Source organism: Rattus rattus, chromosome 6, assembly GCF_011064425.1.
Source record: "Rattus rattus isolate New Zealand chromosome 6, Rrattus_CSIRO_v1, whole genome shotgun sequence".
NCBI lineage: Eukaryota > Metazoa > Chordata > Mammalia > Rodentia > Muridae > Rattus > Rattus rattus.
The window spans coordinates 15,863,857-15,882,443 of NC_046159.1; the positions used below are offsets into that span (position 1 = coordinate 15,863,857).

Sequence of the window (18,587 nt, forward strand, 5' to 3'; positions counted from 1 at the left end):
TTTTACTCATCCCCCTCTCCTCTCTATACCTCTCCCTTCCTCTACCCTCCCCCACAAGTTTTCTTCTCCTTCCAAAATGAGATTAAATCATTAAATCATTAAATCATCCTTACTTGGGCCAAATGGAAGGATTTTTAAAAGACTGTCTTATCTGTCATGGTCTTAAGCATAAGGTAGATTAATATTAAATTCTGAACTAGTAAAAAAAATTAAATTTTTAGAGAGAAAAAAGGTAAATGTACCTCAGTTCAACTGTGTATATGTTTGTATGCATGCACTTATAAACAGCAAAGTATTTCATAAATAGTATTTTTAGAATATTATCTCCAGGAGACTATTACACAATGATGATACTTTTTATTACGAGATTTGGGTAAATTTTCTGTATATATCATAGTATTATAAATTTTAACTGTTTAAGAAGTTCCATGTACAAGCAAATATTTCTTTTATAAGACAAGTTCTCAATCTGTAGACATGGCTATAGACCTATGTAGACCAGGCTGGCTTCAAACTCATTGAAATTTACCTGCCACTGCCTCTTGAAAGCAGAAATTAAATTGTGCATCAACATACCTCATCCCATCTGATAATATTGTCCTTGTTAGAGCTTTCTATATTTTGTAATATTATTGTCTTTTAAAATTGATCATATATATATGTAGAAAATGCAAAAGAATATAAATAATATATTTTGTTTGTTGTACATGAAAAAACAGCATTTCCTCTATCACTAGCTGTAAAAGACTCTAGTGTATTATCTGTAAGGTATCTATTATGTAGACATGTGTGGAAAAATACAAGATATTCACGAGGAAAACTATGAAGTCAGCCATTAGAATATCTTGAATTTTTCCTGATTTGATTTGGTTGAGTGTGATTTCAAAGAGCAACTCTGATTTTTCATTTATCAAATAGACAGAGCATCTTAGATGAATTTAGTGATAAGTAACAGACTGGGACTCTTTCACAGGCTATGGCTGCTATCGTAAAGGTCATATTTACAACTATTTTCCTTTTGGAATTTCTCATAGGGAACCTGTTAAATAGATTCACCTGTTAAATAGCACTGGTGAATTGTGTGGATTGGGTTCAGAGAAGAACAATTTCTCAAATAATCACTGCCCTAACAATTTCCTGAGTTGTTCAGCTCTGGCTTGTACAAATAAATTTATTGCTTTCTCTTATTCACCAGTAAACATGACAAAGAGTTATAAGAATGGCCAATATTGCCTGAGTTGTGATCAATCACTTTATTCTTTGGTTTCCTAATAAATTCAGCATTTTTTTTTACCTTCTGAAGATAGTCAACTTTTCAAATATAATTTTTCTTTACTTCAAATGGAGAGTTAGGCATGTGGTTTCAGTGACCTTGATGGTTTTTCTGGCCCTCTTTAAACATCATAGTCATCAGCACCCATATTGTTTTCTGGATTGATGTGACTATGAGAATTATGCCTTCTAATTTGAGGTTGAGGAACTCCACTTTATTTCTCAAACATCTTTTATCTACCAACTCTATATTTGTGAGCAGCCCCTTTGCTGTGTCACTGGTGGCTTTTTTCCTGTTAGTTTTCTCCTTGTAAAAACATAAGAAAAAGATGCATCACAATACCAGGGATTCCAGAGACTCCAGCACCAAGGCCTACATTAAAGCCTTGAAAACTGACTTGCTCTCCTTTCTCTTTTTGCCATTTTTTTTTTACTTTCTCTTGTTATAAATGTCTGCAGCATTAATTACAGGAGAATTACATAATATTTTTTTTGGTTTAGGTTATTTACTGGAATAGCTTTTTCTTCATGCCACTCCTATATCCTGATTCAGGGAAACACCAAGCTGAGGCAGGCTTCTCTTTCTGTACCATGGTGGATGAGGTGCAGGCCCAAAGATGTGAGATCCTCTGGTTGCTAATAAGATTTGGATCATCATGCATGTTCTAAAGCAGAGTCAATTTCTAAGAAATTCTTTCATGTTTAACTTTGTTTTTATTTATAATCTTTTCTTGTTTATTACATTTGTTACATTTCTTGTTTATTATTGTATTACATTTACAAAAGTACATATGGAATACACCCAAACATGCTACAATAAAAATGTGGTCTTTATAAAATATAATAATTTTATCACATTATAATAGTGTAAATTAAGGTTCACAGAAGAAAAAGTTTCATCTATGTCTGAGATTATACCAAAAGCTTACTTATTTATTAAAATTTCTTTGATTATGATTACTTGGAGTCTTACAAAATTAGAGTGTTGCCAGGAGGTACCTTCCTTGCAATTAATAGCCATTCCTCTGTGTCTGACCTAACATCATTTAGAGTAACAGGTGGAGTCTCCATAATATATTCTTAGTAGGATAGAGCTTTTTCCAAATGAAAAGCTAAAAAACTATCTTAAAGTAGCATCCAAAAATCTTATAGACTGTTTCATTTTTAGTCTTATAGACTGTTTCATTGTGGTCTCTAGCAGTCTATTTGACAAATAGCATGGTATATGATTTTTTTAGTTGCTTGTTTTTGTTCTAGGATTATTAACACTTTCTATTCTATCTCAATGTTGGAACACATATTTATTCTGAATCATATTCCTGGTCTGTAGTTATCATATTTGGCTTAATAAACTTCCATTTATTCCATCTGATGGTATATTTTCCCTTTCATCTATAATAGGTTTTACAAGATTTTAAATTGAGATTCTTAAGAAAAACATATTGTTTATGTATATGATATATAGGTATTAATATGCAAATTTATAATTTTAGATAAGTGTAAAATAATTGTAATGAAGATGTGCTTAAAGTTGTATATTAAAAATGAAGACCCAAACTTCATTTAGAAATCAGAGCTCCCAACACCTTACTTCCAATATAAGATCCAATTACCAAATCCTTCAGATCTGTGGGGGCTGGTTTATTGGTATTTAATATCTTTATCATTACATTTAAAATAATATATATTAAATATACCTATAATTGTAAGTACATATTTTAGATTCAGAAGCTTACTGTCTTCCCAAAATAATCTTCAAACATGCAAAACATTGACTTGAATTTTAATCCACAAGATAACAAATCTTGGCTGATATAGTTTTCTAATTGAGATCAATGAATATATTATAACTTATTTTTTTTTTTTTTTTTTTGGTTCTTTTTTTCGGAGCTGGGGACCGAACCCAGGGCCTTGCGCTTCCTAGGTAAGCGCTCTACCACTGAGCTAAGTCCCCAGCCCTATATTATAACTTATATCATTATGTATCCATATATAAATAGGTTTGGCAGAAACACATTATGACAAGAAAAAGAAATTTACATAATTTGAGTGATCAATAATACCATTAGCTTTGCTTGTTTAGATATAACATTGGTACGACTTGTGTGGAAAATTGGGAATAAAAAGTTTAATGAACTGTACCTAAATTATAAATATATTAAGTTTTGGGGGATGAGAAAATGCATTTATTTTTCCCTGGTCTTATTTCCTATCTTCTAAGTTGCTAACACTTCAGCAAGCATTTCTTTTTCTGTATTTTGGAAATGAAGATTTATTTATTTAAGCTCAATTATACTGCATTTTTATTTAATGTAGTTCTTCTTACGTGCCTAGTTATGTTGTTTGAGTTTGCTCTTTTTCCCTTTATGCTTATTAATTATTTGAGGATATCTTACAGTGCTTTTAATCACTTCCATGCCCTCCACCTCAAGTCCCATCTCTCTTCCCAATACATCTAATTCTGCCCCCTTCTTTTTTTTTAACTTGTTGATAGGCCTTATTTCCAATTACAGAGTGCATGACTGCTCCCAGGATGTTTGTATCACTGTTTATCCAGTGGGTCTGTTTTTCTAAGGTATTCGTTCTTATCTCTTACAAGGTTCACAGCTGGATAAGAGTGATCACTCCTTTTTCTCCTCCAGCATACTTACTTCAAGTTCACCAAACAAACAACAAAAAAGAACAATAGCTGTATTATCATGTAAAAATTGAACTTTAAATATAGGAAACAAACTAAACTCTGTAATGAAATTACATGTTCGGTTACATTTTTAAAATGATTTTATAAGTGTTTGGATCCATGCAGTGAGCTGTATTGGATTTGGGCCTAGCCGCTTTGTGAATGCATAGCTCAAGGTGGCTACTTGACTCTGGGCTGCATGGCCACAGAGGTTTAACCTTGAGACGACTGCCATACGGACATGAGATTGTTGAACTAAGAGCCTCTCCCAGGAAGACCCTGGGAGCAATGACAAGATGTTTCAGCCTGAGCAAAACACCGGATGTCCCTGAGCAGATTCCTGAGAAGGGTTCGACCTTTTCTAAGAACATGTCCCGGGAAGACTGTTGCCTCTTTGTTATAGGAGGATATCTTGCAGTATAGTGATTCACCTTATATCCTTGGGCACTTCCCAAACTCCCCCACCCTAAGCTTCAGTTCCTGCTTCATTTCCTGCCTCAGAGCTTTAAATGCTGTTCATTCCTCTCAATAAACGAGACCTTGACAACAGAACTCTTGCTTGGTCTCCTTCTTCTCTTCACCCCCATTTTGGCCCACAGGTAGAAAGCCCTTCGGGACCCTGAATAACTGGGTCCTTGGCATGGGGGACAAGTGTGGCGCCTAACAGGGACCCCAAGCACGGCCGACTACAGGACGACGGAGATAAGAGAGCTGCAGCGGGAATCGAGGACTCTTCAGGCCGCATCGCTCAAGGCCGCTGGAGAGGGAGGTAAGGACCGGTCGAATAATTGTCGCCTAATTGCCATGGGGAAGGTATTGTCTAAGGAGGCTTGTTTCATAAGAGAAATCAAGCGTTTACTCAGGGAGAGAGGAATAAGAGTTAAGAAAAAGGATTTAATCAAATTTTTTTGTTTCATAGATGAAAAATGTCCTTGGTTAATTTTAAGTGGCCCCGATATTCACCCCCATACTTGGAATAAGGTTGGTCAGGAGATTAATAGGCTTTTGAAAGCCGGCGACCCAGTGTCTGCGGCTTTTTTCAGTTACTGGGGTATCATTAGAGACATTATAATAGATGCTGAGGAAGGAGGCGAGAGTGCCCGCCTCCTAGCTGTTGCAGAGGACTTCTTACAAGCCTCCCGGCCGGCTTCACCTAACAATGAAAAAGAAAACGGGGAGCCGCATTCTCCCAGCCCTTCCATTGTTATTGATATGCCTGGGGGTGAGGGAAATCCCTCATCCAAAGCCTTATGCTCTCTAGAAGACCCCAAGATGTCCAAAAATTCAAAGACCATTTATCCTTCTCTTAAAGAATTTTCTGGGAAAAACAAATGCTCTGAGTCAGGTCTAGATCCCGCCTCCGAGGCCGAATTAGAGGAGGAAGCTGCCAGGTATGAGAAAGAGAGATATGGTCCCGAGCCACAGGAGACTCAGATCTTCTTCACTCGGAGGTCTGGGTCTGTCTGCCTCCCACCTTATCTACCCCCTATATCGTCAGCCCCACCTGCACCTCTACCAGTTGCAGTAGTGGAGGAACTGACTCAGACTAAGACTGCACTTCAAGCACAAATTACTGGGCTTAAACAGATCTTACACCTACAGCAGGAATTGGGGGATCTTACACTAGAAATCCAGGATTTACAAGAGACCATGACTAAGGGACAGTATGCCCAAAAAGGGCCAGCTAAGGCCAGTAGAAAACCCCAACCAAAACTAACTTTCCCAGTTATGACTAGGGCACGCGCCAGACAGGCCAGGGATGAGTCTGAGTTAAACAGTACTAGAACACTAAATAGGTCGGCCAGAGACGAGCGCGAGCCAGACAGTACTAATCGTAACCATAATGAGGAACAAGAAAGTGAAGAAGAAAATGACTATGAGGAGGGACCCTCAGATTCGGAAGAGGAAAGCCCTGATCAGGATGAGGGTGGGACCTCGTGTCCCGTATACAAGAAACTTAAACTCAAACACATAAAGGAATTACATTCAGCTGTTAAAAATTATGGTATGAATGCCCCCTTTACCTTGGCTATCCTAGAAGGACTTTCGGGGTCTGGGTATTTGACCCCTAGTGAATGGACCAAGGTAGTACAATCTGTCCTCACTAGAGGACAATATTTGACTTGGAAATCTGAATTTATTGATAAAGCGGAGAGCCTTGCTGCTAGAAACAGAAACAATCCCTTAAGTAAATCTGCTTCCTGGACGGCAGATAAGCTATGTGGGAGGGGCTCATTTGCCTCTGAGGAAAAACAGCTGGGGCTGTCTCCCGGTGTGCTCGCACAAACGGCGCAGGTGGCTTTGTCCGCTTGGAGAGCAGTCCCGCTACAGGCGCTCACCACCCCTTAACTAAAATAATCCAGGGGGCACAAGAGCCCTATGCTCAATTTGTAGGGAGACTACAAGAAACAGCTGAAAGAATCCTAGGTCAAAATGAAAGTGAAGGGCTTCTCGTTAGACAGCTTGCTCTCGAAAATGCTAACTCAGCGTGTAGAGCCGCACTTCGAGGCAAGACCAAAGACCTTGATATCCCAGGCATGATTAAACTTTGCAAGGATGTTGACTCTTTTTCTCACCAAGTATCTAAATCTATCAGCCTGGCAATTGGGGCTGTGTTCCAAAGAGCTGGAGATTCTGGTCACCCTAGAGGCAGAACATGTTTCAAATGTGGACAACCCGGTCATTTTGCTAGAGAATGCAACACCCCAAAACCTAGCCAGTCCCCCAGCCCTGCTGGATGGCCCACTGCCCCGAGGGTTTGTCCCCGCTGCAGGAAAGGCCGTCACTGGGCCAGGGAATGTCAGTCTAAGACTGACATTAGTGGACAAACCCTCCCTGCGGTCCAGGGAAACGAGCGGGGGGCCCCACAATGGGGCCCCTATCCACGGGTGACCACCCGCCCCCAAGTGCAGCATCAAGCTCCTGCAATGCCAACTTATCCCGGGCAACAGCAGGAAGTGCAGGAGTGGACCTGTGTTCCTCCACCACCAGGATTATAACCCCTGAGGAAGGGACTGTTATCATAGAATCTGGAAAGTTTGGGCCCCCCGCCTGGCATGTTTTTCTTAATAATTGGGCGAGCCTGAGTGCTCTTCAAGGACTTGTCATCCTTCCCTCTGTAATAGATGCTGATTATTCTGGAGAGATTAAATTTCTAGCCACTGCCACGCAGGGCCCCTTAACGCTTAGAGCCGGACAACGATTGCACAGGCCTTACCGCTTCCCTTCATGGGGGCAGTTCCCTCATAAAGTAAAGGGGCGTGGTTCTTCCTCCCTGGCTCTTCAGATGTTTATTGGGTACAAAATTAACTGATGAAAGACCCATGATGTCTCTTTGGCTTGATGGCAAACAATTTCAGGGCTTTTTTAGATACAGGGCGGATACAACAGTGCTCTCCTCTAGACACTGGCCCTCAACCTGGCCCCTTAAGGCTACTGCCACACATTTAAAAGGGATAGGTCAAACACAGGATACACTCCAAAGTTCAAAGCTCCTGACCTGGAAAGATAAAGAGAATAATACAGGCACAGTTAGGCCATTTGTAGTTTCTGGACTCCCTGTTAACCTCTGGGGAAGGGATATTCTTTCCCAGATGGGAGTGATGATGTGTAGTCCCAATGAGGTCATTACTAACCAAATGTTAAGGACAGGATTCCTCCCTGGAAAAGGATTAGGTAGAAATGAACAGGGAATCACAGAACCCTTGACTCCCACGCCCAAAACGGATAGAGGAGGTTTAGGAGCAGACCTTTTTTCATAGAGACCGCTGTTCCTCCTGCACTCCAGGCTGATAAAATATCTTGGAAGTCAAATGATCCAGTCTGGATCGATCAGTGGTCCATGCCTCAAGAAAAGGTTCAAGCGGCCCCTACAGTTGGTGCAGGAACAATTATTACAAGGGCACCTTGAACAGTCCACTTCACCTTGGAACACCCCTATTTTTGTCATAAAAAAAAAATGGTTCTTGGAGATTGTTACAAGACCTTACAGCAAGTTAATAAAACTATGGTCCCTATGGGGGCCCTACAACCTGGCTTGCCTTCTCCAATAGCTATTCCTAGAGACTTTCATAAAATAGTCATTGATATAAAAGATTGTTTCTTTTCTATTCCCCTTCATCCGGAGGATTGTGCCCGCTTTGCCTTTTCTATCCCTGTCATTAACCATGTGGGCCCTAATCCCCGCTTTCAATGGCGTGTGTTACCACAGGGGATGGCTAATAGCCCCACCCTGTGTCAAAGGTATGTGGCCCAAACTATAGATTCAATAAGGCTGCGTTTCCCCTCTGCTTACATCATTCATTACATAGATGATATCTTGGTTTCCTCTGCTTGTTTACAGGAAACTCAAAAACTAGCCCAAATTATTGTTTTGGCCTTACAAAAAAGGGGTTTCACCATTGCCCCTGAAAAAATTCAGACGCAATATCCCTTTTTGTTCCTTGGATTCCAACTAGAACCTACATCCATTTATTCTCAAAAGCTAACAATTAGAAGATCGCAGCTACATACCTTAAATGATTTTCAAAAACTTTTGGGTGATATTAATTGGCTTAGACCTTACCTTAAGCTAACCACCGGTGATTTAAAACCTCTATTTGCTATTCTGAAGGGTAGCCCTGATCCTAATTCCATTAGGGCTCTGACTCCCGAGGCTGAAAAGTCCCTACTAAAGGTTGAACAGGCTATCAGCCAACAATTCATAGGTTATTTTAGCCCCTCCAAGACACTGTATCTGATCCTTTTTGCTACAAGGTTTACACCCACAGGCCTCCTATGGCAAGATAATCATCCACTAATGTGGATCCACCTGCCTGCAACCCCCCCTAAAATACTTCCTACTTATCCCTCCTTGATTTGCCAGACCATTTTCTTGGGGCTTAAGCTGGCTACCCGCCATTTTGGCCGCGATCCCGATATTATTATTTCTCCATATTCACAGGAGCAGCTTGCTTGGCTGCAGCACAGACATGATGACTGGACAGTCCTGCTGTCTATTTATCAGGGAACATTTGATACTCATATACCAGGAGATAAATTATTACAGTTCCTCCATGTTACCCCCTTTGTCTTCCCAAAGGTTACACATCTGAAACCTATACCAAATGCCTTAACTGTTTTCATAGATGGATCTAAGAATGGAAAGGCCTCCTTTGTTGTTGAAGATCAAGCTTTTTTTGTCAATACCCCATACGCTTCTGCCCAATTAGTAGAACTTTGTAGTGCTTTAGAAATATTTAAATTAATAAATCAATCATTTAACCTTTTCTCTGACAGCCATTATGTAGTCAGAGCTCTCCAAGTCTTGGAGACTGTCTCTACTATACAACCCTCAACACCTACCTTTAAACTATTTTCAGAAATACAAAAACACATAAGGGCCCGGCCAAATCCATTCTTTGTGGGCCATATCAGAGCTCACTCAAATTTGCCCGGTCCTTTAACCAAAGGTAATGATTTAGCTGACAAGGCCACTAGGCTGACAATGATTGCTTCTCTTAGTGATTCCTTACAAGAAGCACAGATGGCACATTCACTCCATCACCTTAATGCTCAAACATTGCGGCTTAAGTACAAAATTACTAGAGAACAAGCCAGACAGATTGTCAAAATTGTAAAAAACTGCCTGACCCTACTTCCTGAGCCACACTTTGGGGTTAATCCCAGGGGCCTTATACCGGGAGAGAAATATGGCAAATGGATGTCACCCATGTCCCATCTTTTGGAAAACTAAAATTTGTACATGTTACCATTGATACCTTTAGTGGGTTCATATGTGCCTCTGCACACACAGGAGAGGCCACAAAAGATGTTATTGCTCATATGCTTTACACATTTTCTGTTATGGGACAACCCAAAATGCTAAAAACAGATAATGGGCCTGGCTATGTTAGTCATAAATTTAAACAATTTTGCTCCCAATTTCAAATAAAACATATTACAGGCATACCTTATAACCCTCAGGGACAAGGAATTGTGGAACGAGCACATCAAACCCTTAAGAATACACTGTTAAAGCTTACTGCCCAAGAAACTCTTTATTCTCTTAAAGGCAGCGCAAAATTTTTATTATCCCATGCCCTTTTTGTTTTAAATTTCTTAACTTTGGATAATCAAGGTCGTTCAGCCGCCGATTGCTTATGGCACCCCTCAACCAAGATGGATCATGCTCATGTTCTCTGGAAGGACCCCCTAACTGGACAGTGGCAAGGAGCTGACCCTGTGATAGTCTGGGTAAAAGATCCTCCTGTATTTATTATTCTAAAGAGGGGGGATCCAGATGGTTCCCTGAAAGATTAATAAAGCTTTACAATAAATTTCAAACAAATTCCAAGATTGATAAAGCCTTATAACAAATTCCAGGGTGGCGCCTGAGAACGATCTATTTTTCCTTTCAGATAATGACCTGCTACTGGATTACGGTATGCCTCCTCTCCCTCCAGCTAGAGATCATCGGAGCACGAGCACCCTATCAGGTCTACAACTATACATGGGTAATTATAAACCAGGCTGGAGACCAGGTCTATAGTACATCTCACACAGGAGCTTCACCAACATGGGGCCCCCTCCATATTGATTTATGCAAGCTGGCCCTAGGAGCCGAACCAGCCTGGGGGGTGCCCAACATCTATTGGCCTCAAGAAATTGCACCTCCTAACAAAGGGAGGCTCAACCCGGGAAGCCCTGGATGGGGGGCCTGGGGTGTACTGGCCTGGCTCTACCTCTCCAAGATGTGACTCCATTGCTGGCAAACGCCTTTATGAGATATATACAAAATTGGCTATAATACTGGGTTCTATGTTTGTCCTGGGCCCCATTGGCCCAGATCACAAATTTATTGTGGGGTCCAGGAGGCGTTTTTTTGTGCTTCATGGGGATGTGAGACTACAGGAATACTTATTGAAACCCTCCTCCACATGGGATTATATCACCATGGATGTGGATACACAAAATAAGCCTCACAACTGCATCAGTTGGTGCAGCCCCTTGGTAATTAATTTCACTCCCCAAGGAAAAGCGAAGGATTGGACAAAGGAACCACGAGGCCTCTCCTGGGGCCTTCACCTCTATCTGACTGGCTATGACCAGGGACTCTATTTTACCATAAAGTTACTCAAGACTGTCCCTAGCACATCCAGGGTTTCTATTGGCCCAAACCCTGTTCTTCATAATTTTGTTCCTCTCTGCCAAAAAAGGCTCAGAGCCCAAAGACCCAGTTGCCACAGGCCCCACAAGATTCCCTCGTGGGTACTACTGTCTTTCAGCCAACCATTCCTCCAGGCCCTATGCCATCCTCCAGAATCATACTTTCCATCCTTAATGCATCCGCCTCAGCTTTACTTCTCCAGGAGCAGATGAACAATTCCTCCAGATATGTGGAATGTTGGATGTGCTTTTCTGCCTCCCTCCATTTTATGAAGGCATTGCTCTTTTGGAGAATTTATTTATACCAATGAATCCAATGCCCTATATGGAGGCTCTTTAGGATTTACCCTCACTGAGGTATCCGGGGTGGGAAGTTGTATTTTGGGAGAACATATGCTCCTTCCTCACCAGCTGCTAGAAATATGCAACCATACCTTGGTTGTTAACAAACGTCATGAGTACCTGCTCACCCCAAACCATACCTATCTGGCATGTTCATCAGGGCTGACTACCTATGTAATAATATCTGATTTCTTACAGCAGTGCGATTATTGCGTATTGGTACAATTATTCCCCAGAATCAGCATACTTGAGCCAGAGACTTTTCTTAAATCCTGGGATAAGAGCTCAGATATGCCTCACAAGATTCTGCTTTGCCTAGAAATTCTGTTTCAGTACATTATCATCGCTTGGAGACCGGAACAGCTGAGGAGAATCAGAGAGACAACGAACAAGATGAGGTGCCTACAACTTATCGGGAGAGGCTCAACTTCCACAATCTCTTAAATTAATGCCATCTGGCCCCTGCTCTTTCGCCCCTGGGCTCAAGTAAGAGGAATGAGAAGATGACCTGATGTAGCTATCCTCAGGGACGGGCAACTTCCTCTGACCCTTGACCAATCTAAGACATGGTGCCTTGGGGGCGACAAGGTGATCCTATGACAGATAAGGCTGGGGTTCGAGAGGTCGATCCTAAGACAGAGGTGGCTACACCCCGTTTAAACGTGCGGGCCGGTCAAATGCTCCTCTGCCCAGTTTCTCCCCCAATAACACACACGTATAGCCCAGAACGGTGTGTTACAGCATAAGTTCATTCCTAGCCATTGGGGTGCAGTCCTAACTGCAAGAGTGGCTCGCCATGGCCGAGCTGGGCGCTCTGTGAGGCATGTCTGATCTATCTCAGACCACTACTTCCACCTAATGGTCCTTTTTTTTATAAAAGAATAACGGGGGAGATACAGTGAGCTGTATTGGATTTGGGCCTAGCCGCTTTGTGAATGCATAGCTCAAGGTGGCTACTTGACTCTGGGCTGCATGGCCACAGAGGTTTAACCTTGAGACGACTGCCATACGGACATGAGATTGTTGAACTAAGAGCCTCTCCCAGGAAGACCCTGGGAGCAATGACAGGATGTTTCAGCCTGAGCAAAACACCGGATGTCCCTGAGCAGATTCCTGAGAAGGGTTCGACCTTTTCTAAGAACATGTCCCCGGAAGACTGTTGCCTCTTTGTTATAGGAGGATATCTTGCAGTATAGTGATTCACCTATATCCTTGGGCACTTCCCAAACTCCCCACCCTAAGCTTCAGTTCCTGCTTCTATTCCTGCCTCAGAGCTTTAAATGCTGTACATTCCTCTCAATAAACGAGACCTTGACAACAGAACTCTTGCTTGGTCTCCTTCTTCTCTTCACCCCCATTTTGGCCCACAGGTAGAAAGCCTCTTCGGGACCCTGAATAACTGGGTCCCCGCTGGCGGGGACAGATCCATAGTTTTCCCATTAATGTTTCATGTAAACTTAGAGACTATTGCTCTCTCTGCCAGTGTCTAATTGATGTGCTGACTATTCTCATCTTAGGAAACTCTTAAACTGACTTTTTGTTTTAAACTTATTCTCTTTTGAAGATAAAACACCATATAATCTACAATCATCTCAATATAAAGACTGCTACACCTTCCTGTAAATTATTTAAGGATTTTGATGTAGATTTAAATAAGGAATATTTTGAATGCTCAGAATGCTTAGTCATTGTGGTGAAAGCTGGCATTGCTGTTTGTGATTTAAGAGCATACTACTGTTTTACCAGAAAGCATAATACTAACTGTAGTTTTAGGATAAAGGATATAAAATTATCTCCACAACAAATCTTTCTTGTCTTTTCTAATAAAATGCACTAGAAGTACTTTGTATATACTGTTTTCTTAGGAAATTTTACATTAATTCTCTGCTTCTAAGTTAAAACAATGATACAAACTAATACAGCATTTTAAGTGCCGCTCTTTCTTTCTCTACATTTGACTCTTGCATGTAAGAACCTACTAACAAAAATGTAACAAAATCAAGATAATCTATGCCGGTTAGTGTAAATTGGTAACTTAAGGGAGTGTAGACTCACCAGGATCAAGCCTGTGGGTGGGCCCTCTTGAAATATGTTATTTAGATGGCTGTCAGGAATCTGTTGAATATGTTAATTGAAGAGAGAAGTCTGATTCATTCTGGATCCTGGGTTGGGATTCTGGGATAGACAGACAGACAAACAGACACACACACACACACACACACACACACACACACACACACACAGACACACACAGGGTGGGAGGGGGAGAAAAGGTGAGTGAGCGGCACAGAGAGACAGAGACAGAGATATAGAGGAAGCTGAGAAGCACTGAGCATTCACTCATTCTCTACCCTCTGTTTCCTGTCTGGAAAGGTGATTTGACTGCTTTAACCTTCTGTTGCCTTGATTTCTCTGAAATCTAAATAAACCTTTATTATTGTTATTGAAACATGCTTTTTATCAGTGTATTTTACCATAGAAATGAGATAGGAAACTAAGATAAAAATAAAGAATAATTAACAACAACAATGAAAATAATCCTCTATTATTGTTTCTATACTCTGTACACAGTTTAACTGAAACTTTATAACACATTTCCGTTTGCATAAATTGCATTGAAACTGCAGCCATCACAGGCAAACTGAAACTTGGAATATAAAAAATATTGAGTGGTGTCTTTTTATATCAAAATATGATCATAAGGTAGTAGAATCATGCTTCTAGAGGTCAGGCAGGTATAATCATAATTCTGAACTCTTGGATAATAATACACCAAAATTTGTATTAATTAATATCATTCTTAAAACTGCTGTTGCTGTTTTCTACTCCTTCTAATTCATTGTAAATGCTGTGTGGTTGTATTTCAGATTATCTGTCATGGACTGAATCCCACACAAAACAGATAAAAGCAAAACACAGCAGCAACAACAACAACAACAACAACAAAAACCATGCAATTAATTCTCTCCCACATTCTGCCTGAATTAGACAGAGTGACCCATAGTTAAAATTGTGAGGAGGAGAAGGCCCCTCTTTCAAAAGGGTCTTAAAGAAAATAGGAACTAAATCAGAACGGCATGTATTTGCAATGACTGCACAAGCTCAGAGGAGCTGACATCTGATAAGGTGACCTACCAACATGCCCGTGAGAGACGAAAGACGCCTCACTAGAAGACTACTCTGTGGGACCCTGACATTTTATTTCCTACCATTATAACTGTGAGATTTATTTTTTATTGTTTGAGCCCTTTGGTGTTTTGTTATAGTTTCTCAACACACAGAAATGTAAAAGGAAAAGAATAAGTTCAAATATATAAGGACAGTGTAACTAATAAAACTTAAACATTTAAACAGCACCTATGGGATTTGGATGTTTCATAAGGAATATAAAATATGGTAAGGTTTCTGCTGTGATTGAGAGAAGACAGCGATGCAATCCAGGTGTAATTTGCAAAAGGACTCTTAGATACATTATTAAGTATGGTGCTACCTCCAGAATAAATAAGTACACTAAATTCCATAAGAAAGAGTCAGGATACGAATCTACCAGCTGGCCCATCAACCTCAGATGAAGCATACCCGAAGAGTTGCTGACAAAAGAAGAAATCAAGACAGGGTTATCGGATATAACTCGTTTTGACTTTCCCTTTAAGACTAACATCAGAAATCAACTTTTCAATACCACATACCTTTCTAATTGTTTCAGTTTCAGAATACAAAACACCACTGAACACTCTTTTATGAACCTAATCCATAAAACTGGTGCTTCTTTACTCTAATGAATCTATCTTCTTCAAGAACACCAAGTCTCTGTTGCCAACTCAGTCATATGTCGTATTATCATTCACCATCATAGATTAAGTTTTCATGTGTACTAGAAATTTTCCTTTGTCTTTTATATCCTCGTCCATTTAGCCTCCTTCTGTCTCTGCTAAACTTTCGCTCTTATCTAAAGAAAAAAATTTAAGCAGACCAAATTTCTACTTTACAAACTAATCAGTTATGTCAATTTTCCTGCTGCTTTCATACACTGTCTCTGTGGTAAACACAGCTGAGTAGATGCCATAAAACTAAATACGTTAAACAGAATGAACCATTTGTGGATATTTATCTAGTTAATATCTTTTAGGTCATGTTGGTGCAGCAGGAAAACTGAAAGAGTTTAATGTTGGATTACAGAGATTACACTCAGTACAATTCAGTACAAGGCTAGATTGTCTTTTTTCTCCCATTGTGGTGTTTTTTTCTCTAGGGGATGCGATAGAAGTTGAGAAGTGACCCCTTATGCACTATGTCAAAATGAAATGCTTGCTTCTCTAATCTTGGATGCTACTGTGCCTCAATCTTATTATCTCATCCTTTCATATGAACTTTGTGAATGAGTGGCGTTACGTCAGTGACTATTTTAAGGAGCCATAGTATATTTCTACTGGCTTCCCTGTACCAAAACAATAACAACAACAACAACAACAACAACAACAACAACACAATCAAACAAACAAAAAAACAACCTATTGCTCAATGTCAAACAGTTTAATGTGCACTTTAAAACAATTTCTGATCACTTAACAATAAAGATTGAGGTCAATACATGAAAAATGTTAAGTGAAAAGAAGAAAACCTTTATCAATAAAATGATAAAAATGATTTAGAAGTCAATAAGTGTACGGTTCTATAACAGTATGTATAGACATTTTCTGCTGTACTTGGCAAAGAAGTATTATTCTTAACATTATGTATTTAAGGAACAATCTATAAATAGCTATTAGATAATTGATAATTTTTAAAAGTGCTTTGGTGATGGGCACCTACAGTCTTAATTTAAACTGTTTAAATTGTCTTCAATATTTAAGAACTCTCATATATTGAGAGTCTTGTTGCTTTCTAAAGGCCTGAGAATGTTTTGAATAATTCTCAAACTGTCAATTAAAATATGTAAAGAAAAGAAAGCTAGAAAACCAATGCAAATTAATGTGCCTTTTATTTACATTTCAGCCCTGAGGTTCCCACCTTTCTTTCATCATCAGTAGCAGTAGATTCCAGGCTACTATAGGACACACAGAATCCGGAGGTAACTCAGTGGGACCACGTCAGACTTCAATACGTCCATAAATTCAGCTCCATGCACCTGCATTGGTAAATCTTGACGTTTTGTGTTTGTCATTATATTGGGAGTTTTAGAAGAGTGTAATGCATTTCTAAAAATAAAACATTCAAACTGAACACAGTAACAAATTCTTCAGTGATTACGGAAATCGGGTTATTCTCCTATGGACGATGGGTATTGCCATAGGGATCATATTTGCCGTTATTATCATTGTGCAATTCATAATTGGGAATGTTGCAAATGGATTCATAGCACTGGTGAACATCATAGACTGGGTAAAGAGAAGAAAAATCTCTTTAGTGGATCAGATCATTACTGCTTTGGCCATCTCCAGGATAGATATGCTGTGCTCTACATTCTTAATTGTACTAATAACTTCACTGTATCCAGATCTAAATACAGCTGTGAAAATGGTAAAAATAAGCAATAATATCTGGATTGTTGCCAATCATTTCAGCATCTGGCTTGCTACAAGTCTCAGCATCTTTTATTTCCTCAAGATAGCTAACTTTTCTAACTATGTTTTTCTCTGCTTAAGGTGGAGACTTAACAAAGTGGTTTCAGTGACATTGCTGCTCTCTCTGGTCCTCTTGCTTATGAATATTTTAATAATGAACATGCATATTGATACCTGGAGTGATGGATCCAAAAGAAACGTCTCTTTTGGCTTCAGATCAAAGAATTGCACTCGATTTTTCAAACTTGCTCTTTTAATCAACACAATGTTCACATGTGTCCCCTTCACTGTGTCCATGGTGGCGTTTCTGCTTCTCATCTTCTCCCTGTGGAGACACCTGAAGAACATGCAGTACCATGCTAAAGGCTCCAGAGACCCCAGCACTGCCGTGCATATAAAGGCCTTACAAATGGTGGTGGTCTTCATTCTGTTCTACACATTATTCTTTTTGTCTCTTGCCATACAACTTTGGACCTCTGAGTCTCAAGAGAAAAACAATCTGTTTTATGCCACTCTTATAATTACTTTTCCTTCAGTCCATTCATGTATGCTGATTCTGAGAAACAGTAAACTGAGGCAGGCATCTCTTTTGGTGCTGTGGTGGCTGCTGTGCAGATCCAAAGACGTACAGACTTTGGTTCCCTGACATCCTCTGTCAATGCTCTTAGTGAAGAAGAAAAGAGCTTAGTTAAGGAAACTCTTGTTCATTATCAAAGTATGTTTTCAAGTTTATCTATCCTTTGTTGCTTTGTTTATTAGTTCTGTTTAGGATCAACACTATGTAAACATCTTAGAACTTATATGGATATTCACAAATATATATTAGTATCCTTTTCCAAAGAGCATATCATGTTGGTTTACCTAAATGTAATACCTTATATAAGCTGACATAATCTAGTAGCAATCAGAATCTTATTGGGATTTTTGAAGTGGTTATTTTATACAATATAAAGACTATGTGAATATGTATACATGTAAGATAGAGCAAAAATAATAGTGTGCAATTTTATACTCATAAAAGTAAATACAAATATAGAAAATAACCATTATTTGAATGAGAAATTAAATTACATGGAGATATTCAATTAAAATGTAAGTAAAATAATCTCAGAACCATGATTATGTTTTAATTCAATTATATGTGAGCATTATTATAGGACCCTTGGATCATAGAAAACACAATTCAGAATATGTAATTTATATTTGGAAGTATGTTACATGTTTTTTGAGAGAGGTATGTCACAAATCACATTCCATTTTAATTTTACTGCTACAAAACAATAAATCCATGATAATGAAAGTTTATTTATTGAACATAACCCTGAGATATTATTGTTCTGCTTTTCTTTATCCCATCAGGTACCACCAGTATTTTACTGCAGTGAGCATCCTGTTTGTCACGTGAAGAAAATGTAACTGCATAAAAAAGTTCAGAAAATAATGCCATGAATTGTGGTAGTACACAACCACTTTCTGATTGATTTTAAGGGCTGACATAGGTGATGGAATTCAAGCCAGTTAATGGTAAATGAATTAAATAACGACTTTTATAGAAATTACGGCTCTAATACATGACTATCAAT

General features: G+C 39.4%; 1 protein-coding gene across 1 annotated transcript; it reads left to right on the forward strand.

Annotated features, from left to right (window-relative positions):
* Positions 1-16,714: 16,714 nt before the first annotated feature.
* On the forward strand, positions 16,715-17,650 carry LOC116902836 (taste receptor type 2 member 125). Its single transcript, XM_032905166.1, has one exon. It carries the CDS (start codon positions 16,718-16,720, stop codon positions 17,648-17,650), a length of 933 nt encoding a protein of 310 aa, XP_032761057.1. The 5' UTR covers positions 16,715-16,717.
* The last annotated feature ends 937 nt before the right edge of the window (positions 17,651-18,587 follow it).

Excerpts from the sequence above, each read along its gene's own strand:
- LOC116902836 (XM_032905166.1), top strand. The coding sequence starts at position 16,718 with ATGGGTATTGCCATAGGGATCATATTTGCCGTTATTATCATTGTGCAA.